Source organism: Somniosus microcephalus, chromosome 10, assembly GCF_052327205.1.
Source record: "Somniosus microcephalus isolate GS21.2 chromosome 10, FLI_Smic_1.0, whole genome shotgun sequence".
Classification (NCBI taxonomy): domain Eukaryota; kingdom Metazoa; phylum Chordata; class Chondrichthyes; order Squaliformes; family Somniosidae; genus Somniosus; species Somniosus microcephalus.
Genome location: NC_140996.1, coordinates 164,834,398 through 164,860,322, shown reverse-complemented (window position 1 = coordinate 164,860,322; position 25,925 = coordinate 164,834,398). Strand labels below are relative to the sequence as shown.

The 25,925-nt window shown below is 45.2% G+C and overlaps 1 protein-coding gene across 4 annotated transcripts in view; it reads left to right on the top strand.

Moving 5' to 3' along the window:
* Window positions 1-25,925, top strand: part of cwf19l2 (CWF19 like cell cycle control factor 2) — a 250,839-nt gene that overhangs the window by 177,994 nt on the left and 46,920 nt on the right. For all 4 annotated transcript variants that reach the window (XM_085999076.1, XM_085999075.1, XM_085999077.1 and 1 more), the window contains exon 12: window positions 7,196-7,333. In XM_085999076.1, the coding sequence (XP_085855202.1) occupies window positions 7,196-7,333 (138 nt within the window). The remainder of the gene's footprint in view (window positions 1-7,195; window positions 7,334-25,925) is intronic.

Below are 25,925 nucleotides of genomic sequence, written 5' to 3'. Positions count from 1 at the left end.
AGATAGCCAATCCTCTATCCATGCCAGAATATTACCCCCAATCCTGTGATTTTTTATCCCAAGCAATAATCTTTTGTGTGGCACCTTGTCAAATGCCTTTTGGAAGTCTAAATACACTACGTCCACTGGTTCCCCTTTATCCACCCTATACATTACTTCCTCAAAGAACTCCAGCAAATTTGTCAAACATGACTTCCCCTTCATAAAACCATGCTGACTTTGTCCTATTAATTTATGATTATCCAAATGTCCTGTTACTGTCTCCTTAATAATGGACTCCAAAATTTTACCTACCACAGATGTTAGGCTAACCGGTCTATAGTTTCCAGCCTTCTGTCTACTGCCCTTTTTAAATAAAGGTGTTACATTAGCAGTTTTCCAGTCTGCCGGGACCTTTGCCGAGTCCAGGGAGTTTTGGAAAATTATTACCAATGCATCCACAATCCCTACCGCCACTTCCCTCAAGACCCTAGGATGTAAGCCATCAGGTCCAGGTGATTTATCTGCCTTGAGTCCCATTATTTTACCGAGTACCACTTCCTTAGTGATTTTGATCGTGTTTAGCTCCTCCCCCCCCCCCCTTTAGCCCCCTGTTTGTCCAGTGTTGGGATATTCTTAGTGTCTTCTACTGTAAAGACTGATGTAAAATATTCATTCAGTGTTTTTGCCATCTCCATATTTCCCACCATTAATTTCCCGGTCTCATCCTCTAAGGGACCAACATTTATTTTCGCCACCCTTTTTCTTTTTATATAACTATAAAAACTCTTACTATCTGTTTTTATATTTTTTGCTAATTTACTTTCATAATCTATCTTCCCTTTCTTAATCAATCTTTTTGTTATTTTTTGCTGTCTTTTAAAGTTTTCCCAATCCTCTATCCTCCCACTAGATTTGGCTACCTTATATGCCCTTGTTTTTAGTCGAATACTATCCTTAATTTCTTTACTTAGCCACGGATGGCTGTCTTTTCTTTTACACCCTTTTCTTCTCAGTGGAATATATATTTTTTGGAAGTTGTAAAATAACTCCTTAAATGTACACCACTGATCATGTATCGTCTTACCCTTTAATCTATTTTCCCAATCCACTCTACTCAATTCCGCTCTCATACCTTCATAGTCTCCTTTATTCAAGCTTAGCACGCTTGTTTGAGATCCAACCTTCTCACCCTCTAATTGAATATGGAATTCAACCATGTTATGGTCACTCATTCCAAGGGGATCCTTTACTAGGACATTTTTAATTAATCCCGTCTTGTTACACAGGACCAGATCTAAGGTTGGTTGCTTGCCCCCTGGTCGGTTCAGTTACATACTGCTCAAGAAACCCATCCCTAATACACTCAATGAACTCATCCTCAAGGCAGCCCTGCGCAATTTGATTTGTCCAATTAATATGATCGTTAAAATCCCCCATAATTATAGATGTTCCCTTATTACAAGACTCAACTATTTCCTGATTGATACTCCGTCCAACAGAGTTGCCACTGTTCGGAGGCCTATAGACTACGCCCACTAGTGTTTTTTTTCCCCTTATTATTCCTTACCTCCACCCAAACTGTTTCATTATCCTGATCTTTTGACCCAATATCATTTCTCTGTATTAGTGATTCCTTCCTTCATTAACATAGCCACGCCACCTCCCCTTCCTTCCTGCCTGTCCTTCCTGATCGTTAAATAACCTGGTATGTTTAATTCCCAGGCATTGTCACCCTGCAGCCATGTTTCTGTAATGGCCACAAGATCATACCCATATGTAGTTATTTGTGCCATTAACTCGTCTATTTTCTTACGAATGCTACGTGCATTCAGATAGAGAACTTTCAAATATGTTTTGTGACACTTAGTTCCTGCTTTTGCCCTTTTTACTACTTTACCTTTTACTCCATACCTTCTGCCCCTTCCTGACACGCTCTGGTTTTTAATTTCCCCACTGCTACCTAAGTCTATGACCTTCTCTGTTGTCATTTTTATTATTTGCTCTCTAGGAACCTCCCCCCCACTAGTTAGTTTAAAGCCCTCTCTACAGCCCTAGTTATATGATCCGCCAGGACTCTAGTCCCAGCACTGGCCAAGTGAAGCCCGTCCCAACGGAACAGCTCCCTCCTGCCCCAGTACTGGTGCCAGTATCCCAGGAAGCAAAACCCATTTCTCCCACACCAGTCTTTGAGCCACGCATTTAACTCTCTAATTTTAATTGTCCTAGCCAAATTCACTGATGTTGGTGCGCCTATCCTGCCAATGGATTTGCAGGATCTTGCAGAGGCAGCATTGGTGGTACCTCTCCAGTGCTTTGAGGTGCCTGCTGTACATGGTCCATGTCTCTGAGGCATACAGCAGGGCGGGTATCACTGCTGCTCTGTAGAACATGAGCTTTGTGCCGGGTTTGAGGTCCTGGTCTTCAAACATTCTCTTGCTCAGGCGACCGAAGGCAGCACTGGCACACTGAAGGCGGTGTTGGACTTCGTCGTTGACATCTGCCCTTGTTGACAGTAGGCTCCCAAGGTATGGAAAGTGGTCCACGTTGTCCAAGGCCTTGTCATGGATTTTGATAATCAGGGGGCAGTACTGTGTGGCAGGGGCAGGTTGGTGGAGGACCTTTGTCTTACGGATGTTTAGTGTAAGGCCCATGCTCTCGTACCCTTCGGTGAAGGTGTTGACAATGGTTTGGAGTTCAACCTCCGAGTGAGCGCAGACGCAAGTGTCGTCTGCATACTGTAATTCGACGACAGAGGATGGGACGACCTTTGATCTGGACTGGAGGCGACGGAGGTTGAACAGTTTCCCGTTTGTTCTGTAAATTAGCTCCACTCCAGCGGGGAGCTTACTGAGGGTGAGATGGAGCATTGCAGCAAGGAAGATCGAGAAGAGCGTTGGTGCGATGACACAGCCTTGCTTAACCCTGGTTCGTACGTGAACTGGGTCTGTGGTGGAACCGTTGGTCTGGATCACGGCTTGCATGTCGTCATGAAGCAGGCGGAGGATGGTGACAAACTTTTGAGGCCAACATCCCCAGCATCGAAGCTTTGACCACGCTCGATCAGCTCCAATGGATGGGTCACATTGTCCGCATGCCCGATATGAGACTCCCAAAACAAGCGCTCTACTTGGAGCTCCGGCACGGCAAGAGAGCCCCAGGTGGACAAAGGAAACGCTTCAAAGACACCCTCAAAGCCTCCTTGAAAAAGTGTAACATCCCCACCTACACCTGGGAATCCCTGGCACAAGACCGCACAAAGTGGAGGAGAAGCATCCGGGAAGACACCGAACACCTCGAGTCTCTTCGCCGGGAGCAAGCGGAAGCCAAGCGCAGGCAGCGCAAGGAGCGCACGTCAACCCAAGCACCCCACCCACCTGCCCCTTCAACCACCATCTGTCCCACCTGTGACAGAGACTGTAGGTCCTGCATTGGACTCATCAGTCACCTGAGAACTCATTTTTAATGTGGAAGCAAGCCATCCTTGGTTCCGAGGAACTGCCTAAGAAGGAGAAGAGAAGAGATAAGTTATAGTATTTTCGTGTATACCTTTCATCAGACTAAAGGCTAAGAGGTAAACAGGCATTTTAGTAAGGGTGTAAAAATTGAGGACAGAAAGAGGGGGAGCAGAAGCAGAGGGAACCAACAGCTACATGGATCACCGTGAGAGTGAATGCATTAACTGACCTGCAAACAACTAAATAGAAAATAGGTGTATGAAAGATTACCAATGAGATAATGCAGACATATAGAAAGCATAAAAAATGTGCAAATTGTGAGAGAGGGGTGAAAAACCATGAGAGGTCTATGTACAGCAAAACTATGAGAGATAAACAATAATGAAAGAAAAACAACTGCAGAAACAACAGAAATGGAATTAAAATAGGAAATGCAAATGAGGCACAATGGATCTACCATTCATGAGAAGAGAAAAAGAACAGGTCCACATTGGGGGCCCTGACCATTGTCAGCACAGTGCTGTGATAAAGGGTGGGAGTGGTATATAGACCTCCAAACAGTAATGCGGAGGTCGGGGATGACATTAAACGGGAAATTAGAGAAGCGTGCCATAAGGGCACAGCAGTTATCATGGGTGACTCTAATCTACATATAGATTGGGCTAACCAAATTAGTAACAATACTGTGGAGGAGGAATTCCTGGAGTGTATACGGGATGGTTTCCTGGACCAATATGTCGAGGAACCAACTAGAGATCAGGCCATCTTAGACTGGGTATTATGTAATGAGAAAGGATTAATTGGCAATCTTGTTGTGCGAGGCCCCTTGGGTCGGAGCGATCATAATATGATAAAATTCTTCATTAAGATGGAGAGTGAAATAGTTGACTCAGAGACTAGGGTCCTGAATTTAAATAAAGGAGACTACGATGGTATGAGGTGCGAGTTGGGTAGGATTGATTGGGGAATGTCACTCAAAGGGTTGACGGTGGATGGGCAATGGCAAACATTCAAAGATCGCATGGATGAACTACAGAATTTGTTCATCCCAGTTTGGCATAAAAATAAAACAAAAAAGGTGACTCAACCGTGGCTAACAAGGGAAATTAGGGATAGCATAAGATCCAAAGAGAGGACATATAAATTGGCCAGAAAAAGCAATAAACCTGAGGATTGGGAGCAGTTTAGGATCCAACAAAGGAGGACAAAGGGATTAATTAAGAGGGGGAAAATAGAGTATGAGAGTAAGCTTACAGGGAACATAAAAACTGACTGTAAAAGCTTTTATAGATATGTGAAGAGAAAAAGATTGGTGAAGTCAAGCGTAGGTCCCTTGCAGTCAGAATCAGGGGAATTTATAATGGAGAACAAAGAAATGGCAGACCAATTAAATACATACTTTGGTTCTGTCTTCACAAAGGAGGACACAAATAACCTCCCAAAGATGTCGGGGAACATAGGGTCCAATGAAAGGGAGGAACTGATAGAAATCAGTACTTGTAGGGAAATGGTGTTAGGGAAATTGATGGGATTGAGGGCCGATAAATCCCCAGGGCCTGATAATCTACATCCTAGGGTACTTAAGGAAGTGGCCCTAGAAATAGTAGATGCATTGCTGGTCATCTTCCAAAATTCAATAGACTCTGGAACAGTACCCATGGATTGGCGGGTAGCTAATGTTACCCCACTGTTCAAAAAGGGTGGTAGAGAGAAAATGGGGAATTACAGACATCGGTAGTGGGGAAAATGCTGGAGTCCATTATAAAGGATGTAATAGCAGAGCACTTGGAAAAAAGTGACCAGATCGGACAAAGTCAACATGGATTTACAAAAGGTAAATCATGCTTGACTAATCTACTGGAATTTTTTGAGGATGTAACTGGTAAAATAGATAAGGGAGAACCAGTGGATGTGGTGTATTTGGATTTTCAAAAGGCTTTTGATAAGCTCCCGCATAAGAGATTAACGTGTAAAATTAAGGCACATGGGATTGGGGGCGAGGTATTGAATTGGATAGAGAACTGGTCGGCAGACAGAAAGCAAAGAGTTGGAATAAACGGCTCTTTTTCCGAGTGGCAGGCAGTGACTAGTGGGGTACCGCAGGGATCAGTCCTTGGACCCCAGCTATTCACAATATATATTAATGATCTGGACGAGGGAACTAGATGTAATATCTCCAAGTTTGCAGACGACACAAAGCTGGGTGGGCATGTGTGCTGTGAGGAGGATGCCGAGAAACTCCAGTATGATTTGGACAGGTTGGGTGATTGGGCAGAAGCATGGCAGATGCAATATAACGTGGATAAATGCGAGGTTATCCACTTTGGTGTCAAAAACAGGAAGGCAGATTATTATCTGAATGGCAATAGATTGGGAGAAGGGGAAGTGCAACGAGACTTGGGCGTTCTTGTGCACCGGTCGCTGAAAGTAAGCATGCAGGTGCAGCAGGCGGTTAAGAAGGCAAATGGTATGTTGGCCTTCGTAGCGAGAGGGTTCGAGTACAGGAACAAGGATGTCTTGCTGCAGTTGTACAGGGCCTTGGTGAGACCACACCTTGAGTATTGTGTGCAGTTTTGGTCGCCTTATCTGAGGAAGGATGTTCTTGCCATGGAAGGAGTGCAGCGAAGATTCACCAGGCTGATACCTGGGATGGCAGGAATGACGTATGAGGAGAGATTGGGTCGATTGGGCTTGTACTCGCTGGAGTTTAGAAGAATGAGAGGGGATCTCATCGAAACTTATAAAATTCTAACAGGACTAGACAGACTAGATGCAGGAAGGATGTTCCCGATGGCCGGGGAGTCCAGAACCAGGAGTCACAGTCTAAGGATAAGGGGTAAGCCATTTAGGACAGGGATGAGGAGGAATTTCTTCACCCAGAGAGTGGTGAACCTGTGGAATTCTCTACCACAGAAGGCAGTAGAGGCCAATTCATTAAATATATTCAAGAAGGAGTTGGATATATTTCTTAAGGCTAAAGGGATCAAGGGATATGGAGAGAAGGCAGGAACAGGGTACTGAATTTGGATGATCAGCCATGATCTCATTGAATGGCGGAGCAGGCTCGAGGGGCCAAATGGCCTACTCCTGCTCCTATCTTCTATGTTTCTATGTCTGACCCAAAAGTAAACCTGCCTCTGTTCTTCATTCTGTGAATACAATGAAAGATGTGGCTCAGGTCTGAAGTTTATAAAATCAATTATTTTCCAACAAAAATAGAGAACACTGGAAATACTCAGCCAGTCGGTAAGCATCCAAGGAAAGAACAGACAAGTTAAAGGTTCACGTGTAGACTGTTTTTGGCAGTTATGTTGGCTTTTTGTTTATGTTCTATTAATTTTAAAGTAGGTTTCAGCACACTGCTTAAAATACACTGGACCTCAGTAGTACATGTTCTAATGTATTCTCTTAGTCCAAGTAAAAAGCTAAGGCTTGTTGCACATAAATGCTATAAAGTATCTGCTACAGATTATATGAAGGTTAGTGTATTCAGTCAAAGGAGAAGATTACCAGTGTAGTAGGGAAAGTTACTGGAGGTCTTGATGCTGTAACCAGCTTGGCTCTAAAAAGGCAGTTCTACAATAAAGTTACTGCTTTTTTCTCATTAAACCATAATTCATTCTTCACAGACCTCCTGCATGAAGCTTGCAGCATTATAATAATGCCATAAGATTGTTTCTAAAGTTGATTGGCTTTTAGAAATTTGGTATTTTTGTAATATATTACACAACTATAATATAAAAGTGTCTTTGTTTCAGATTGAGACTCACCATGAGGGAGAGCGGATTAGGTACTTCCAGGATGACGATAATTTGAGTCTACAAGACTTGGTCAGACAGGAAAAGATGACTTCTGCAGAGGATCAGAATGAAAGGTTCTCACGAATGGCTTCTAAGGTAAGGATCTCTTTTGGTCATAGTATAATACTAGAATATCTGTCAATCTCAGTTGCTAATGCAGTATTGACCCTTTGTACATTACTCAGCCTCCAGTTCTGTTTACTTGCTATGAGTTATTTGCTTGCAAATAGAGGTAATCATTAGTTGTGGGGTGCAAGTGCAGTCAGACAACTGCTTGGATTGCTATTCAACCAGGTGGCTGGTGAATGAGAGCATCCTGAGTTAATTTTCACTTCAGTTTTCTTTCTTAACCTATGGGCACATGCCTCAACTTTTCAGCTCCTCAGCAGCCTAATTGCAAGCTCACCTCAATGATGTCAATGTGAGACCTTTTCCAAATTTGATGAATGTTTTCTGTCTTTAGATTCTGGGACTTCTCTTAATTCTTATCGTGGTTATGATACTGGACTAGCAACCCAGAGGTCACGAGTTCAAATCCCACTGTGGCAAGTTGTGAAAATGAATTCAATAAATCTGGCAATTTATGAACTAGTGCCAGAAAAACCAGGAAAGCTGCTGGATTGTCATAAAAACCCAACTAGTTCACTATAATGTCCTTCAGGGAAGGGAACCTTCCATCTCCGAGCTGGTCTGACTTGCATGTGACTCCTGTCCCGCACTACACGGTTGGCTTTTAAAGCTCTCAGCAACTAGGGATGGGCAATAAATGCTCTCTTGCCAGTGTCTACCACATCCTGAGAATGAATAATATGTATAAAAAATTAAAAATTCTTATGCCCTGATCTTGCCACATCATGCACTATTGGAGCCAAGGTATGTTAGTTGCTTCCAGGCTTCAGCCCATGCTGCTTTGAGATGGCTATATGTAACCGCACTGTAGCAAAGGCCTTTCCTCTGACCATCCCCGTCCAGAGCAATAAGGCTGGCATGGTAACTCGGCAGCATTAGGTGATCAAATCTAAACTCCATCACACTTCCTCCGGTTATTTTTCTTTAATATTAGGTGATCAGGAGATTCTATTCAACATTGACTTTTTTAAAGATGGTCATTTTTGTCAGCGGAGTGTTAAAAATTTAGGGCACCCTATAGATATATTATTGGGTATAGTGGTGCCAGTTACTCCCTTAAATGATCTGAGTACCTACTTTTTACAGAAGTTAACTTGCACTGCTCTACATCCACTTATGCAGTACCGGGACCCAGGAGTGCAACAACAAAACTCTTTTGTGATGTCTATTTCTTGCGTACACATAGGAGGAATTTTCACAGGCAAGAACGGGTGGGACGGGGTCGGGTGCATACTTAAAATTGGAGAAAACTGAAGTGTGGTCATAATCCGGCTCTAACGCACCGACTTCTGGGTTTAAGTGAGGCGTGTTCGGCTGCGTGCGAGTAACCTGCTCACGGGAATTGGCACGATCATTAGCGCAGGAGGGTGGGCAATTCAGACACTATTTAACCTCATAATTACATGCAAATGAGGAACTTTTGAAAAGGAGACACATTACAGGTGCAGTTCATGGGAGTCTTTCAACTTCAGATTGCCCGATCTCAATAAAGGCACTACCCACGTAACAGGGTGTACAGACAGAGGCTCAGCTTCCTTGAATTCTCAGAAGAGTAGTGCTTCCGCAGGCTGAGATTGTCACGTCAGTTGGTTGCAGATATCAGCAGCCTCCTAGAAGAAGACCTGTTGGACATGGCGGCCACATGTTACCAGTAGCTGTGAAAGTCATCACCGCCATCAATTCTTTTGCCTCGGCTTCATTCCAGGGCGCTACTGGAGATATCTCGAGGGTCTCTCAGTCCGCTACATGTAAATGGATTGTTTGCCAGGGCTGGGAGTTATGTAAACTTATCCTGTGATGACAACAGCCAGAATGAGTGGGCACTCGCATTCTCCTCACTGGCTGGGTTCCCACAGGTACAGGGTGCCATCGATTGCACACATGTGGCAATCCAAGCACCACCGAAACAACCAGGAGATTTATCAACCGCAAGGGATATTATTCCATCAATGTGCAGCTGGTGTGCAACCACAAGAAGTGGTTCATGCAGGTATGTGCCAGATTCCTGTGGAGCTGTTGTGATACTTTCATACTGTGGCAGTTCAACATTCCAGACCTTTTCGTTCCAGGAAGCAGACTTGAGGGCTGGCTCATAGGAGACGAGGGATACCCCCTTCAAACTTGGCTCATGACACCTGTGAGGAACCCTACCATTTAGGCGCAGGAGCGCTACAATGAGAGCCACATGACCACCAGTTGTCATAGAATCATAGAAAGTTAGAGCATGGAAGGAGGCCATTTCGGCCCATCGTGTCCGCTCCAGCCAACAACGAGCTATCCAGCCTAATCCCACTTCCCAGCTCTTGGTCTGTAGCCCTGCAAGTTACCGCATCCCAAGTGCACATCCAAGTACTTTATAAATGTGGTTAGGGTTCCTGCCTCTACCACCCTTTTCAGGCAGTGAGTTCCAGACCCCCACAACCCTCTGGGTGAAGAAATTTCCCCTCAAATCCCCTCTAAACCTTCCACCAATTTCTTTAAATCTGTGCCCCCTGGTTTTTGACCCCTCTGCTAAGGGAAATAGGTCTTTTCTATCCACTTTATCTAGGCCCCTCATAATTTTATACACCTCAATAAGGTCTCCCCTGAGGCTCCTCTGTTCCAAGGAAAACAGACCCAGCCTATCCAGTCTTTCCTCTTAGCTAAGATTCTCTACTCCTGGCAACACCCTTGTAAATCTCCTCTGTACCCTCTGTAGTGCAATCGCATCTTTCCTGTAATGTGGTGACCAGAACTGCACACAATACTCTAGCTGAGGCCTAACTAATGTTTTATACAGTTGAAGCATAACCCCCCTGCTCTTGTATTTTATGCCATGGCCAATAAACGCAAGCATTTTGTATGCCTTCTTAACCACCTTATCTACCTGGCCTGCTACCTTCAGGGATCTGTGGACATGCACTCCAAGGTCCCTTTGTTCCTCTACACTACTCAGTGTCCTACCATTTAATGTGTATTCCCTTTCCTTGTTAGCCCACCCCAAATGCATTACCTCACACTTCTCCGGATTGAATTCCATTTGCCACTGTTCTGCCCACCTGACCAATTTATTGATATCTTCCTGCAGTCTACAGCTTCCTTCTTCAGTATCAACCACACAGTCAATTTTAGTATCATCTGCAAACTTCTTAATCATACCCCCTATATTCAAGTCTAGATCATTGATATATAACACAAAAAGCAAGTGACATAGTACTGAGCCCTTCCAGTCACAAAAACACTCATCAACCATTACCCTCTGCATCCTGTCTCCGAGCCAGTTTTGAATCCAACTTGTCCCTTTGCCCTGGATCCCATAGGCTTTTAATTCGTGACCAGTCTGCCATGTGGAACCTTATCAAAAGCCTTGCTAAAGTCCATATACACTACATCAAACACACTACCCTAATCTATCCTCGTTGCCTCCTCAAAAAATTCAATCAAGTTTGTCAGACACAACCTTCCCTTAACAAATCCGTGCTGACTCTCCTTGATTAATCCGTGTCTTTCTAAATGAAGATTTATCCTGTCATTCAGAATTTTTTCCAATAATTTTCCCACCACCGAGGTTAGGCTGACTGGCCTGTAATTATTCGGTCTATCCTTTTCTCCCTTTTTAAACAAGGGTACCACATTAGCAGTCCTCCAGTCCTCCAGCACCACACCTGAAGCCAGAGAGGATTAGAAAGTGATGGTCAGGGCCTCTGCTATTTCCTCTTTTGCTTTGCTTAACAGCCTGGGATACATTTCATCCAGGCCTGGGGATTTATCCACTTTTAAAGCTGCTAAACCCTTTAATACTTCCTCTCTCTCACTATGTTTATTTCATTGATTATTTCACACTCCTCCTCCCTGATAGCAATGTCTGCTTCGCCCCTCTCCTTTGTGAAAACAGACGCAAGGTATTCATTAAGAACCCTACCGACATCTCCCACCTCCACACACACATTACCCTCATGATCTCTAATAGATCCTACCCTTTCTTTAGTTATCCTCTTACTCTTAATATATTTATAAAACATCTTTGGGTTTTCCTTGATTTTACTTGCCAAGAATTTTTCATGCTCTCTCTTTGCTTTCCTAATATCCTTTTTAATTGCACCCCTGCACTTTCTGTACTCCTTTCAGAGGCCCTGACCATCATTTTCCAATCCTCTCTGGCTTCAGGTGTGATACCGAAGAACTGGAGGACTGCTAATGTGGTACCCTTGTTTAAAGATTCTGGAGTATTTAGCCCTCGATATTTGTCATACGCCTCCCTTTTTTTTCTTTATCCTACCCTGTATGTCCCATGACATCCAGGGGGCTCTAGATTTGTTAGTCCCACCTTTTTTCTTTAAGGGCACATATTTGGTCTGAACCCTCCGGATCTCCTTGAATGCCTCCCACTTCTCTGACACTGATTTACCTTCAAGTAGCTGTTTCCAGTCCACTATGGCTAAATCCCCTCTGAGCTTAGCAAAATTTGCTTTTCCCCAATTTAGAATTTTTATTTCTGGTCTATCCTTGTCCTTTTCCATAACTACCTTAAATCTAACTGAATTATGGTTACTAGCACCAAAATGCGCCCCCACTGATACGCCTTCTACCTGCCCAGCTTCATTCCCTAAAACTAAGTCCAGAACCGCCCACTCCCTTGCTTGCTACATACTGGCTAAAAAAGTTCTCCTGGATGCATTTTAGTCATTCCGCACCCTCTGTACCCTTCACACTAATTTTTATCCCAGTTGATATTGGGGTAGTTGAAATCCCCGACTATTACTGCCCTATAGTTTTTGCACTTCTCAGAAATTTGTCTACATATTTGCTCTTCTATCTCCCTCTCACTGTTTGGGGGTCTGTAGTACACTCCCAGCAGTGTGATTGCCCCTTTTTTGTTTTTCAATTCGACCCATATGGCCTCGTTTGATGATCACTCCAAAATATCATCCCTCCTCATAGCTGTAATAGTTTCTTTAATCAATACCGCGACCCCCCCTCCCTTTTTACCTCCCTCTCTATCCCGTCTGAAAATCCTGTAACCAGGAATATTGAGCTGCTGTATCTGCCCCTCTTTCAGCCATGTCTCTGTAATAGCTATAATATCATGGTCCCAAGTATCTACCTGTGCCCTCAACTCATCTGCCTTGTTCGCTATACTCCTTGCATTGAAGTATATACCATTTAGTACAGGCAAACCTCTTTGTTGACTACTATCTAGCACTTGATTCTTCTGTCCTTCCAATTTACTTTCTATGTTTTTGTTTTCCAATTCCAGTTTTTCTTCCCTCCCTGTTGACTCTATACTTAGGCTCCCATCTCCCTGCCAAGCTAGTTTAAACCCTCCCCAACAGCACTAGTAAACCCCCCCCCGCGAGGATATTGGTCCTGTTCCCGTTGCGGTGCAACCCGTCTGGCTTGTAGAGGTCCCACCTCCCCCAGAAACGGTTCCAATTCCTCAGGAATCTAAAGCCCTCCCTCCTACACCATCTTTCCAGCCACGCATTCACCTGCTCTATCTTCCTATTTCTGTACTCACTAGCACGTGGCACTGGTAGTAATCCGGAGATTACTACCTTTGAGGTCCTGCTTTTTAACCTCTTTCCTAGCTCCCTAAACTCTGCCTGCAGGACCTCATCCCTCTTTCTACCTATGTTGTTGGTACCGATATTGACCACGACCTCTGGCTGTTCCCCCTCGTCCCTCAGAATGCCCTGCAGCTGTTCAGTGACATCCTTGACCCTGGAACCAGGGAGGCAACATACCATCCTGGAGTCACGTCTGCGGCCGCAGAAACACCTGTCTGCTCCCCTAACTATTGAATCCTCTATCGCTATTGCTCTCCCTCTCCTCTTCCCCCCCACCCCCCACCTGTGCAGCTGAGTCTTCCATGGTGCTGTGGACTTGGCTCTGGCTGCACTCCCCAGAGGAACCATCGCCCTCACCAGTACTCCGCACTGAATACTGGTATACTGGTTGGTGAGCAAGATGGGCTCAGGGGACTCCTGCACTACCTGCCTGGTCCTCCTCTTCTGCCTGGCAGTCACCCATTCCCTCTCTGCCTGCACACTCTTAAGCTGCGGGGTGACCACCTCCCCAAACGTGCTATACACATAGCTCTCAGCGTCGCGGATGCACAACAGTGACTGCAGCCACTGCTCAAGCTCCGTAACCCGGTGCTCGAGCTGCTGTAGCTGGTGACACTTCCCGCACATGTGGCCGTCCAGACCACGGGAGGTGTCCAGGACTTCCCACATGGCACAGGATATGCGTTCCATGGATGTGAGCTGCCCTGCCAGCCTTTAATTAACAGACTATTTACTAACCTAGCTGGAATAAACTTAAAACTTTAAGAAAGCCAAGTATAAACACTTACCAGATACTCACCAATCAGCTTCCTCCCCTTGTGCTGACGTCACTTTTGAAAATTCTGCCGATGCTGAGTTGGTACTGCCGCCTTGCTGCACCTCCCAGATCTGCACTGCCACCGCTGCTGCTGCTGTGGGGCCTACCTGCGCCTCGGGCTCACTTTATACCGTCGCTGCCACCTCACCGCTCCTCCCAGGTCCGCACTGCCTCCGCTGCTGCTGCTGTGGGGCCTACCTGCGCCTCGGGCTCACTTTATACCGCCGCCTCGCTGCTCCTCCCAGATCCGCACTGCCACCGCTGCTGCTGTGGGGCCTACCTGCGCCTCGGGCTCACTTTATACCGCCGCTGCCGCCTCGCCGCTCCTCCCAGGTCCGCACTGCCTCCGCTGCTGCTGCTGTTGTGTCATAGATTAAGCCATTGGAATGTTGAAGATGTGCTTCAGGTGCCTAGATAGGTCTGGGGATGCCTTTCAGTACTCGCCAGCAAAGGTGTCCAGAATCATAAAGATGTGCTGCGCAATATTGTGCAGCAGAGAGGATTACAGGTGGAGGAGGACAAAGGCATTTATCAGGCATCTTCGGATGAGGAGAACATTGAGAGGAGGAGAAATATGAAGATGGGGGCACCCATTGCCAGACCAGCCACATACATTGCTGCCCGGGGTGCCCTCATAGCTAGAAGGTTCAATTAATTATTGTGACTGGAACAAACACCAAATGAAAGCCACCACCAGCACCCCACCCACCTCTTGGTACAAAACAGTCCTTCAACCATGCATACACCCATTGCACCTCCACCCAATGGGTCCCATCATATATTGATACTCCTCATGAAACAAGTGAAAAGGCAAGTTGGCACTCGGGACGCAATAATGGGCAAGATGTGGAAGTGGTGCTAATCAATACGTTTTATGTGGCATTATAAAAAAAGGAAATTTAACGTTAAATGTTGTCAAAACACTCCCATGAATACCCTTGATGAATTATATTTGCTTTAACTTATGCTTCCTACCACTTCTACATTGTGCATCCTGTGTGGCAGGCTGTTCAGATCCTTGCCCTGACTGCTGAGATGCTTTTGGCCTATGACTTCAGCATTTCAGAGGCCCTGTGGGCCCTGCTAAAGACTGCTCCACCTGCACCTGTGCAGGGGCAGATTCAGCCATCGGGAGACAGCATATCAGGTACTGACTGAGGGAGGGAGGCAACTCATGAGAAGTGGGAGCGCTTTGAGTGGAGTTCCCACTTCCATGTCCCCTTTCACCATAATCCTTCTCCTGGACCAGCCCCACATCACTCCTACCACTCTGCTGCAAACGAGCTTGGTGAAGCTCCGTGGCGCGTAGCACGGATAAGGTATCTGTCATCCTGCTAAGGCAGTAGACATCTCCTGCACAGCCGTGGTTATGGCCTGCATAGACTCATTTAAAAGCCATGCTTGAAGCTCCATGGAGGTGGCCATTCTCTTTGTTGCAGATATTCTCGCAATTACCTGCTCCACCAATCCACTAGTGATTGAGTTGGACTCCTCCATCCTCTTCGCTATTGTGGAGAATGTGTGTGGCACGTCTGTCAGTACCTCGCAAAGTTGCTGATGCACTTCTAGCATTCTCCTTCTCAAGGATGATCCCCGGGGTTCAGCATCTGTGTCCAGCTGAGCAGAGCTTGGAGAGGACTCTCCACAGCTGTCCCTGCCACTAGTGCCTGCTGGTACTCACTTGTGAATTGTGAATCAGCAGGTGAAAACCCAACCACCGCTCTAACTGGACCCACCGAAGTGTGAATATTTGCGCTGGTGCATGGCTGTACGTTCTGACAGTGCACCCTCAGAAGGAATGAAGTTCTCTGAGGAATTGTCCTTGTGCATCTACAGCGACATTTGCTGTACGCGTGAAGGCCTTGGAAGACAAAGGAAAGGGATATGAATTATTCGTGGCAAAGTAATAATCGTGACAGTCACCATACTCCGTCGTCTTATAGTTTAGTCATTGATGAAATAATGTCAGCATGTTTGTCAGAGATATTTTTAGTTCTGTCATCAGCCATCTGCGAGCTCCCAGTCTTTCTCTCTGATTGAGAGGGTCGCAGATGTGCCACTTAACTCCATAGCCTCCTCCTCTGCATCTGTGAGCTGCACGATTTGTGACAGCCCACCTCCAGTCTCTCTCTCTCCCTTACGTTTTGCACTCTCTTCTACAAGGGGTGGAAAAAGAGACTTGTCAGTGAATGAAGGTCAAGTATTCACCCAATGGATGCAGTGCACTTGGTGAGGGGGACTATGAGACAGATGCGTCACATTGCATAAAGATTGGGGTGAGTGGCAATGGTGGATAGATCCATGGGGAGGTGAAGAAGTGCATAGAAAGTAAAGAATGGGTGTTGTTGAAACTTAAGTGGGTGTGAGGAGTGATGCGATGGAATACACTTGGCAAGACAGACTGAAGGATGGTGGTGGGTTTACACCACAGGATGTAGGTAAATCAGCAAATGTACTCACTTTCCTGATCTGGTTAGGTCATTAAACCGCTTCCTGCACTGCATCCAAGACCGGACACACTGCTGCTGCTGCTCACCATCTCAACCACATAGAATCATAGAATGGTGACAGCACAGAACGAGGCCATTCGGCCTGTTGAGCCCGTGCCGGCTCTCTGCAAGAGCACTTTAGCTAGTCCCACTCCCTCGCCCTTTCCTCGTAGCCCAGCAATTTTTTTTCCTTCAGGCACTTCTCCAATTCCCTTTTGAAAGCCACGATTGAATCTGCCTCCAGCATCCTTTCAGGTAGTGCATTCCAGATCCTAACCACTCTTTGCATAAAAGGTTTTTCCTCATGTCACCTTTGGTTCTTTTGACAATCACCTTCAATCTGTGTCCTCTGGTTCTCGACCTTTCCGCCAATAGGAACAGTTTCTGTCTATCTACTCTGTCTAGATCCCGCATGATTTTGAACACCTCTATCAAATCTTCTTTTAACCATCTCTGCTCTAAGGAAAACAACCACACCTTCTATAGTCTATCCACGTAACTAAAGTCCTTCATCCCTGGAGCCATTCTTGTAAATCTTTTCTGCACCCTCTCTAAGGCCTTCACATCCTTCCTAAAGTGCGGTGCCCAGAATTGGACACGATAATCCAGTTGAGGCCGAACTATTTGATGTAAAAAGACTACTGAGCACTTGGTTTGAGTATAAAACAAGGCTTTAATCAACTGTTTCAAAACCATGAGATTTCTAGTTACATCACTAGTTCCTGGTTACAGAAACAGCCTGAGCAAGCTGGGCCCACGCCCGAGTATTTATACTCCTTGGACGGCGCCACCAGCTGGCCGCCCAGTGTTACTTCATGAGTCATGATAAGATTCATGACACTATTGTTTTATATAGGTCCATCATAACTTCCTTGCTTTTGTACTCTATGGGCTCAATTTTAACTCAGCCGCCAGGCGGGCTTTGAGGCGTGTGGGGGGTTGAAATCGCAAAACCTGGGGGTCGGGACCCCCCCCCCCTCCGCCTGGTTCCCGACACCTAGCCATTTTAACCCAGGCGTGTCTGATGGTCCTGAATCAGTTTAGGGCCCTTAAACAGCACTCATTGGCCTTTATAATCCCATTTTAACAGGTCCTTGCCTGTTTAACCCTTTTCCCACGTAAAACACGCCTGGTGGGGATCACGCCTGTGAAACCTGGCGTGAGCACTATTGGCTTGCTGACTATCAGCTGCAGGTCAACCATTAAAGAGGAGATTTGATCAGCCATCATTTGCAGGTGGCAGGACTTTGTTGCCTCAGGCCTGGGGCAACTTTTACCAGGCTTAACCACACCTGTGGAAGGTTGGAGCCTCACACACTTCTCCAGTGTGACCTCCTGCGAAACCCCTCTCGCCAGCCTCACTCCGCGCTTCCTCAACCGAGGCATCTACCAGAAGCATGGGAGGCCTTTTTTTCCTTCTTGGCATTAGAGGACCTCCAGCCCCATTCGCGAAATGACACACGCCACAACTGCAGAAGTTGCCATCAGAATTTTTATGCAAAAGAAACAACTGATGGCATTTTTACAGAATACACAACATTTCACCCAAGTGACTACCCTTGTGACTATTTGTGCTTTATTTTCCTCTTACGCGTGCTCCTACGTAGTGGTTCCCCTGTGGCTTCAGCAGATGTGGAGGCCCCTTGCTCACTTTCCTGCTGCTCTTGTCTCGACACCTTTGGCGGGCATCCTCTGGGATGGCGAACATGTGAGGGCTCGTCAGCAGTTTGCTGCTCCTGCGGCTGTGCAGGAGTTGAGACGTCTATCTCAGTTGGGTGTGGACTCTGGCGGGGCTCTGACCGAGGGCTCTGCAGTGGCATGGAAGTGTGAGCGCTTGGAGAGGAGCCCCCACTTCCTTGAGGTCTGCCACCAACCTCCCTCGCATGGGTCAGGTCCCCCTCAGTGCCTGCAAGTGGCTTGAGAGCACCTTGCTGCACATCAGGGGGGCCATGGGGACCCGTATCTGCAATGGCAGTCCTACTCAGAAGGACTTCCATGAAGGTCTGGTTTCTCTGTTCAATAGATGCCCATTGCTCCTCAAGAGATGTCATTCTATTCTGAACACTCGCCATGTTTTCCATACCCTGGCGACTAACCTCCTCCACGGCCATAGCCCTCCTCTCCTCTACCATAGCCAGCCTTACCACGGAGGCAGCAATCATTTCCACGTAGGTAGCCATCCTTTCTGTGTTGATGCGTTCATGCGCCAATGACTCCACAAAGGCTCTGCTCATGTTCGCTATGGACTCCTCCATTCGCTCCATACTCGCAGCGACCCTAGGGACAAAACCTGCCAGAGACTCCTGCATCTGTGCCTGGAGTTCTATCACCTCTGATCTTACGGATGAACCCAGAGGCAGAGGGTCGACATGCAGCTGAGCCGAGCTGGCAGAGTCCTGCGCCCTCGGACAAGGACTCTCCACTGCTGTCCCTGTCTCCACAATCTGCTGATGCTCACTGAGCTGTGATACACCAGGTGACAACTCTACTCTATGTCCTGAAGGCCCCGCCGACGTGTGAGTGTCTGTGCTGGTGCTGGGTGCGTTTATTTCTGCTGACGCTGCGCCCTCAGAGGTTGCAGATTTCCCTGAGGAGTCTGGAATCTCAGGCTCTTCCTCCTGCACAGTGGGGACAGGGGCTCTCGATGGTCCTGTGGGGGAGTCAAGGAAAAAGTTAGAGATGTGATGCCAAGGTTACATGCACATTGCATTTTGCAGATGATCATAAGTCCATATGATGTAGTTTCAGAATCATTGTCCGCGACTCATGCAATGCCAATGAGAGAGATGGAAAACTATTCTGTCACCAGCTTGCGGGGATGCACCTGTCTCTCCTTCCCCAACTTCCGCATCTATGTCAGCCCCAACAATCTCCAGGATGCCTTCCTCCCAGGGGGTGAGCTGGGCTAATGAGGGCGGCCCTACTCCTGTCCTGGCTCGCTCTCTCCTGTTGTGAGCTCTCTTTTCCTGCAATGAGGGAGACAAGTGGAGGTTGAGTGAGAATGAAGGAGTGTGTGCAGAGATTGCATAGCATAGATACTTAGAAGGAGACAAAGATGGAGTGAGGTTGCAAGACCAAGGGCCCTCCCTGTGTGTTGTCAGTTGTGTTCAAAGCATCAGAGTGAGAGGGAGTGTGAGGGCTACATGGTGGAATAGTTACATGAATGTGAGCATAGAGAGAGAGGGAATGGGTAAGGGTGCATGGATGTGAGTGTCTAGTGGGATGTGGAGGAAGAGATTGCTAAAGCTGAGTGCTGGTGAGGAAAGGCAATGGGGATCAGATTGAGGGTGATGGCAACTTCATACAGTACTTACTTTTCCAGTGCGATGAAGGTCATGGAATCTTTTCCTGCAATGCATCCAGGTGCGCCGTGTGAGCCCCAAGGAGTTGACTTCACCAGCCACCTGTAGCCACACAGCCTTGGTCTGACTGGGAGACCTCTTCCTCCCTGAAGAAGGGAACAGGACCTCCCTGTGGGCCCTAGCACCATCCAGCAATGCCTGGAGTGAAGCCTCACCAAATTTGGGGGCAGCTCTTGCCCTCCCGCTGGCTGTTGCTCCTGCAGGCTCCTGTGCCATCTCAATGGTGACGTTTGGAAGCCTGCAGAAGGCTTGCTGTGGGCCCTAAAAGCAGCAGCAATGATGACGTCATATTCTGCGACTTTCTGACTGGAAATACTCAATTGCCAAGGGTTCCCACACGTTGGAAATCAATTGGCCAATTGAGTTAAAATTGCATCAATCTCACAGACCCATTTAGATTCGTGTGGGAAACACCAAATTCGGGGAACCTGACAATTCCCCGCACCTGAGTTAAAATCGACCCCTCTGCCTCTATTTATAAAGCCCAAGATCCCGTATGCTTTTTTAACTGCTTTCTCAATCTGCCCTGCCACCTTCAACAATTAGTGCACTTATACCCCCAGGTCTCTCTGTTCATACACCCCTTTAGAATTGTACCCTTTAGTTTACATTGCTTCTCCTCGCTCTTCCTACCAAAATGTACCACTTTGCACTTTTCGGCGTTAAATTTCATCTGCCACATGTCCGCCCATTCCACCAGCCTGTTTATGCCCTTTTGAAGTCTATCACTCTCCTCCTCATTGTTCACAATACTTCCAAGTTTTGTGTCCTCTGCAAATTTTGAAGTTGTGCCCTGTGCACCCAAGCCTAAGTCATTAATATATACTGTATCAAGAAAAGCAGTGGTCCTAGTACCAACCCCTGGGGCACACCACTGTGTACCTTTCTTCAGTCCGATAAACAACCGTTCACCACTACTCTCTGTTTCCTGTCACTTAGCCAATTTTGTGTCCATACTGCCACTGACCCTTTTATTCCATGGGCTTCAACTTTGCTGGCATGCCTTTTGGAAGTCCATGTATACCACATCAACCCTCTCTGTTACCTCATCAAAAGACTCAATCAAGTTAGTTAAACACGATTTGCCTTTAACAGATCAGTGCTGACTTTCCTTAATTAATTCATACTTGTCCAAGTGACTGTTAATGTTGTCCCGGAATATCGTTCCTAAAAGCTTCCACACTACCGAGGTTAAATTGACTGGCCTGTAATTGCTGGGTTTATCTTTACACCCTTTTTTGAACAAGGGTGTAACATTTGCAATTCTCCAGTCCTCTGGCACCACCCCCATATCTAAGGAGGATTGGAAGATTATGGCCAGTACCTCTGCAATTTCCACCTTTATTTCCCTCAGCATCCTAGGATGCACCCCATCCGGTCCTGGTGACTTATCTACTTTTAGTACAGCCAGCCTTTCTAGTACCTCTTTATCAATTTTTATCCCATCCAGTATCTCAACTACCTCTTCTTTCACTATGACTTTGGCAGCATCTTCTTCCTTGGTAAAGATAGATACAAAGTACTCATTTAGTATCTCAGCCATGCCCTCTGCCTCCATGCGTAGGTCTCCATTTTGGTCCCTAATCGGCCCCACCACTCTTCTTACTATCTATTTACTATTTATATGCCTATAGAAAACTTTTGGATTCCCTTTTATGTTAGCTGTCAATCTATTCTCATACTCTCTCTTTGCCCCTCTTATTTCCTTTTTCACTACCCCTCTGAACTTTCTATATTTAGCCTGGTTCTCACTTATATTCTCAACCTGACACCTGTCAAAAGCCCCCTTTTTCTGCTTCATCTTGCTCTCTCTTTCGTCATCCAGGGAGCTCTGACTTTGGTTGCCCTACCTTTCCCCCTCGTGGGAATGTACAAAGATAGGCGGGAAAGCAAGTTGTGAAGAGGACACAAAGAATCTGCAACGGGATGTAGACAGGCTAAGTGAGTGGGCAAACATTTGGCAGATGGAGTATAATGTGGGAAAGTGTGAGGTTATCCACTTTGGTAAGAAAAAGAAAAATGTAAATTATTATTTAAATGGAGAGAGATTACAAAATGCTGCAGTACAGAGGGACCTGGGGGTCCTTGTGCATGAAACACAAAAAGTTAGCATGCAGGTACAGCAAGTAATCAGTAAGGCAAATGGAATGTTGGCCTTTATTGCAAGGGGGTTGGGGTATAAAAGCAGGGAAGTCCTGCTACAACTGTACAGGGTGTTTTTGAGACCACACCTGGAGTGCTGCATACAGTTTTGGTCTCCTTATTTAAGGAGGGATATACTTGCATTGGAGGCAATTCAGAGAAGGTTCACGAGGTTGATACCTGAGATGAAGGGGTTGACTTATGAAGAAAGGTTGAGCCTATACTCATTGGAGTTTAGAAGAATGAGAGGTGATCTTATTGAAACATATAAGATACTGAGGGGGCTCGACAAGGTAGATGCTGAGAGGATGTTTCCCTTCATGGGGAAATCTAGAACTAGGGGGCATAGTTTCAGAATAAGGGGTCGCCCATTTAAAACTGAGATGAGGAGGAATTTTTTTCTCTGAGGGTCATAAATCTGTGGAATTCTCTGCCCCAGAGAGCTGCGGAGGCTGGGTCATTGAATATATTTAAGGTGGAGATAGACAGATTTTGGAACAATAAGGGAGTGATGGGTTATGGGGAGCGGGCAGCAAAATGGAGCTGAGCCCAAGATCAGATCAGCCATGATCTCATTAAATGGCGGAGCAGGCTCAAGGTGCCAAATGACCTACTCCTGCTCCTATTTCTTATGTACCTTGACTGTACCCGAACCATCTCCATTGTTTGATTACAGTTTTGCCTGCCAATCTTTGTTTCCAATTTACCTGGGCCAGATCCATTCTCAACCCACTGAAATTGGACTTCCTCCAATTAAGTATTTTTACTCTAGATTGCTCGCTGTCCTTTTCCATAGCTAATCTAAACCTTATGATACAATGCTCACTGTTCCTTAAATGTTCCCCTACTGACACTTGCTCCACTTGACCCACCTCATTCCCCAGAGCCAGATCCAGCAATGCCTCCTTCCTCGTTGGGCCGGAAACATACTGATCAAGAAAGTTCTCCTAAACACACTTAAGAAGTTCTTCCCCTTCTCTGCCCTTTACACTATTGCTATCCCAGTCTATAATAGGATAGTTGAAGTCCTCCATTATCACTACTCTATAGTTCTTGCACCTCTCTGTAATTTGCCTACAAATTTGCTCCTCTATATCCTTCCTGCTAGTTGGTGGCCTATAGAAGACACCTAGTAGTGTAATGGCACCTCTATTGTTTCTGAACTCTAACCAAATAGATTCTGTCCTTGACCCCTCCAGCACATCCTCTCTCTCCAGCATCCAATTTAAAGGTGCAATCTCTCCCTATCTTGCCCAAATACCCAGGACAGTAGTTCACTCCTTTCACAGCTTTCTGCTGCTCAACTCCTTGGTGTCGTATTCTGATTTTTAAAAGCTTCTCTCACGGCCCCCACAGGGATCAGAAACACCAAGGTATGAAGTGCCTTGCTGAATGACCAGACATGGCTAATGAATTGTCCATTGTTTGGGTCTCTGAAAAACATCTTCCCATCTGATTCATCTGCCTGCTGATCCACAGCTCCGCTTGCTTAGGAAGCTCAACCCTTTTATTTCACGTCTAAGTCCATTTCATGAAACAATGGGCAAAGGATCCAGAACCATGAAAATGGGGAAAAGATTATTTTACATTTTTGTTTAGCTATTGTCAGTATCAAGAACTTCTGGATCGGGTAAAGGGCTCTTTTCTTTGCCTCAGCAATGGCCACTAACCCCAACCTCAGAAAACCATTCATTGCACCAGTGTGAATTTTCTTATATTCTATACCAACCATCCTTATTGCCTCTTTACTTGATAGTTTCTTTTGAAGCTGTCTTTGGTTTTTAGATGTGGACCTGTATACAATAGGAAACTGGGCAGGACTGAACTGCACTGCCTAAACTCATTTTGCTTAGTACCCTAACAGTCAACAGAAATTTGATCCCTTTAGTCTGGATTGATTTCTCCTTCCATAAATTTTGATTTATGACCTTAGATTATAGATATCATTATATTTTAACTACATTTATAACAGACTTCCTGTCATTGGGCACTGGAGGAATCAATAACAATCAATATTTTGGCAACAATCTGTTTAATGTACGACTGTTAAGCTAACTCGTAAAATTACACTAAACTAAAAATGCTCCAAGATTTAAAACCAACACTAAATATATTAAGTGTTAAAATAACACAATCCAAACCAGATTTTGGCTGATGCAAAACTTTAAAAAAATCAGGCAAATATGAAATTTTGTGTCTACCTTCAGCTCATGATGTTGGCTCTTTTGTGCAAATTTACAAAATTTGCTTTAGCCTCGCTGCTTCTAAAATCCAATCTTCTACTTATTTATTTCTCTCTCCTCACATTACTCTGCTCAGTTTGATTCCTTTTATTTCCTTTTTTCCTCTGTGCAGGTAAGTGGTTATATAAGTAACTGAAGTTGTATTCAAACTCCAGCCTTAATTTAAAGTTGACACATGTTTGCACTCGGGAGTTTTCTCAACGTGAAGCAGGTTATTAGAGAGCGGGGGAGAGGGAAAACTGGTAACATGAAGTGCTGTCGGACATTCGACTCCGCTCCAATTGGATACAATGATACTTTATTTAGGACTTGTAAAACTTAACACATTGCAGTACATGAGCGATAGTTTACAGAACCAAGCAGAAAGTATATCAACTGCTCCGCCCTGGTTAGAAGTGTGCCTCTTAATGTTACACAATAGGGCTGTTCCCTTCCTCTTGGATACTTTGCCTCCCACCTCGAAATCCTTCTACACTAAACAGCCTGAGCACTTGTCGTTTACACACCAGAAAACAGAACTACACACAACCTAATTCAATCAGCACATACCACGCTTACTTCCCATGTTTTCCTTAATGTTCTTGCTCTGATCACACCATATGCCTGCATCAGTCAGATCCCTGATCATGTCCTGTCTTCCTAGCATTTTAACAGAGGTTTGTTCCAACTTCATTAACAGGATACAGTTTGCTGACTTTGCTGTTCTCTACACAATAGCTGCTAACTATGTTAGTTTGTTATAAATGCTATCACCAAGCTTTCTAGCAGATTATCCCTTTCTTACAGTGCACACCACTCGTGTGAAGAGACAACTGTTTAGACATTGACGTACATACTGCTTTCCATCACAGCTGAGACAACACTGAATTAAATTTATACATAATAACAACAGAAAATGCTGGAAATACTCAGCAGGCCAGGCAGCATCCGTGGAGAGAGAAACAGAGTTAACGTTTGATGAAGAGTCCCAGACCTGAAATGTTAACTCTGGTTCTCTCTCCACGGATGCTGCCTGGCCTGCTGAGTATTTCCAGCATTTTCTGTTGTTATTTCAGATTTCCAGCATCCGCAGTATTTTGCTATTAAATTTATATATAGCTGTGTACACTGCCTATATCTTCTATGCAGAGAGGAGAGGGGGAGAGAACAGATAGAAAGGGTTATAAATACATATAAAAGAAAGTTACAAAACCAAAATAAAGAGTAAACTAGGCAGCAGTTGCAGTTTTTGTTCTGAATCCAGCTAAATAAATTGTACTTGGTATGCATGTTTTGCGTGGTCTATCTACAATCATGTGCTCTAACATTTTAGGTTATTGTTTCAGTCTTATGAAATGGCTATGTTGTACAATAACAAGAGCTTTGTGGTTGCTGTTTTTCTTGTTGCAAGTGCTGATCAATATGCAGTCCGCTGGGTAGGTACTTGACAGGTTTCTTAAAAGGATGTTAAGAGCTCTGAGACACCATTTAACTTCATCACTCCTAGTTTTCTTCTTTATTATTTGAAAATAAATCTCATTAGAGTACCCAACTGGGTAGTATACTGATGGATTCATTCAGTAGTTTGTTGTGATTGAGGTTGATTTCCCAAAGAATTTGTTTTATGTATTGATTTGCATTGTTGATAAATTCAATAATGTCAAATACTTTAACTCATGGGAAACATTTTTCACTATTACGTCTGAAGACCAACATTTTCTCTTTTTATAACGGTCTTTAGCATTAGTTTTGTATGGGTTTAAATGCTACAGAGCTAAGAATGTAGTGGGAAATAAAGCCCTCCATTTGATGACTGAGAAACAACTATAGTATAGACATACTATGGACCTGATATGTTTTTGATTGTCTAGAAGTAATTCATCCATTTATTGTTAAAGTTACACCGTTTTTGCATCACTTACTGATAAATCCATGTAACTTATATTACTCTTAGGAACAGGATGGATCAGTGACCTGCACC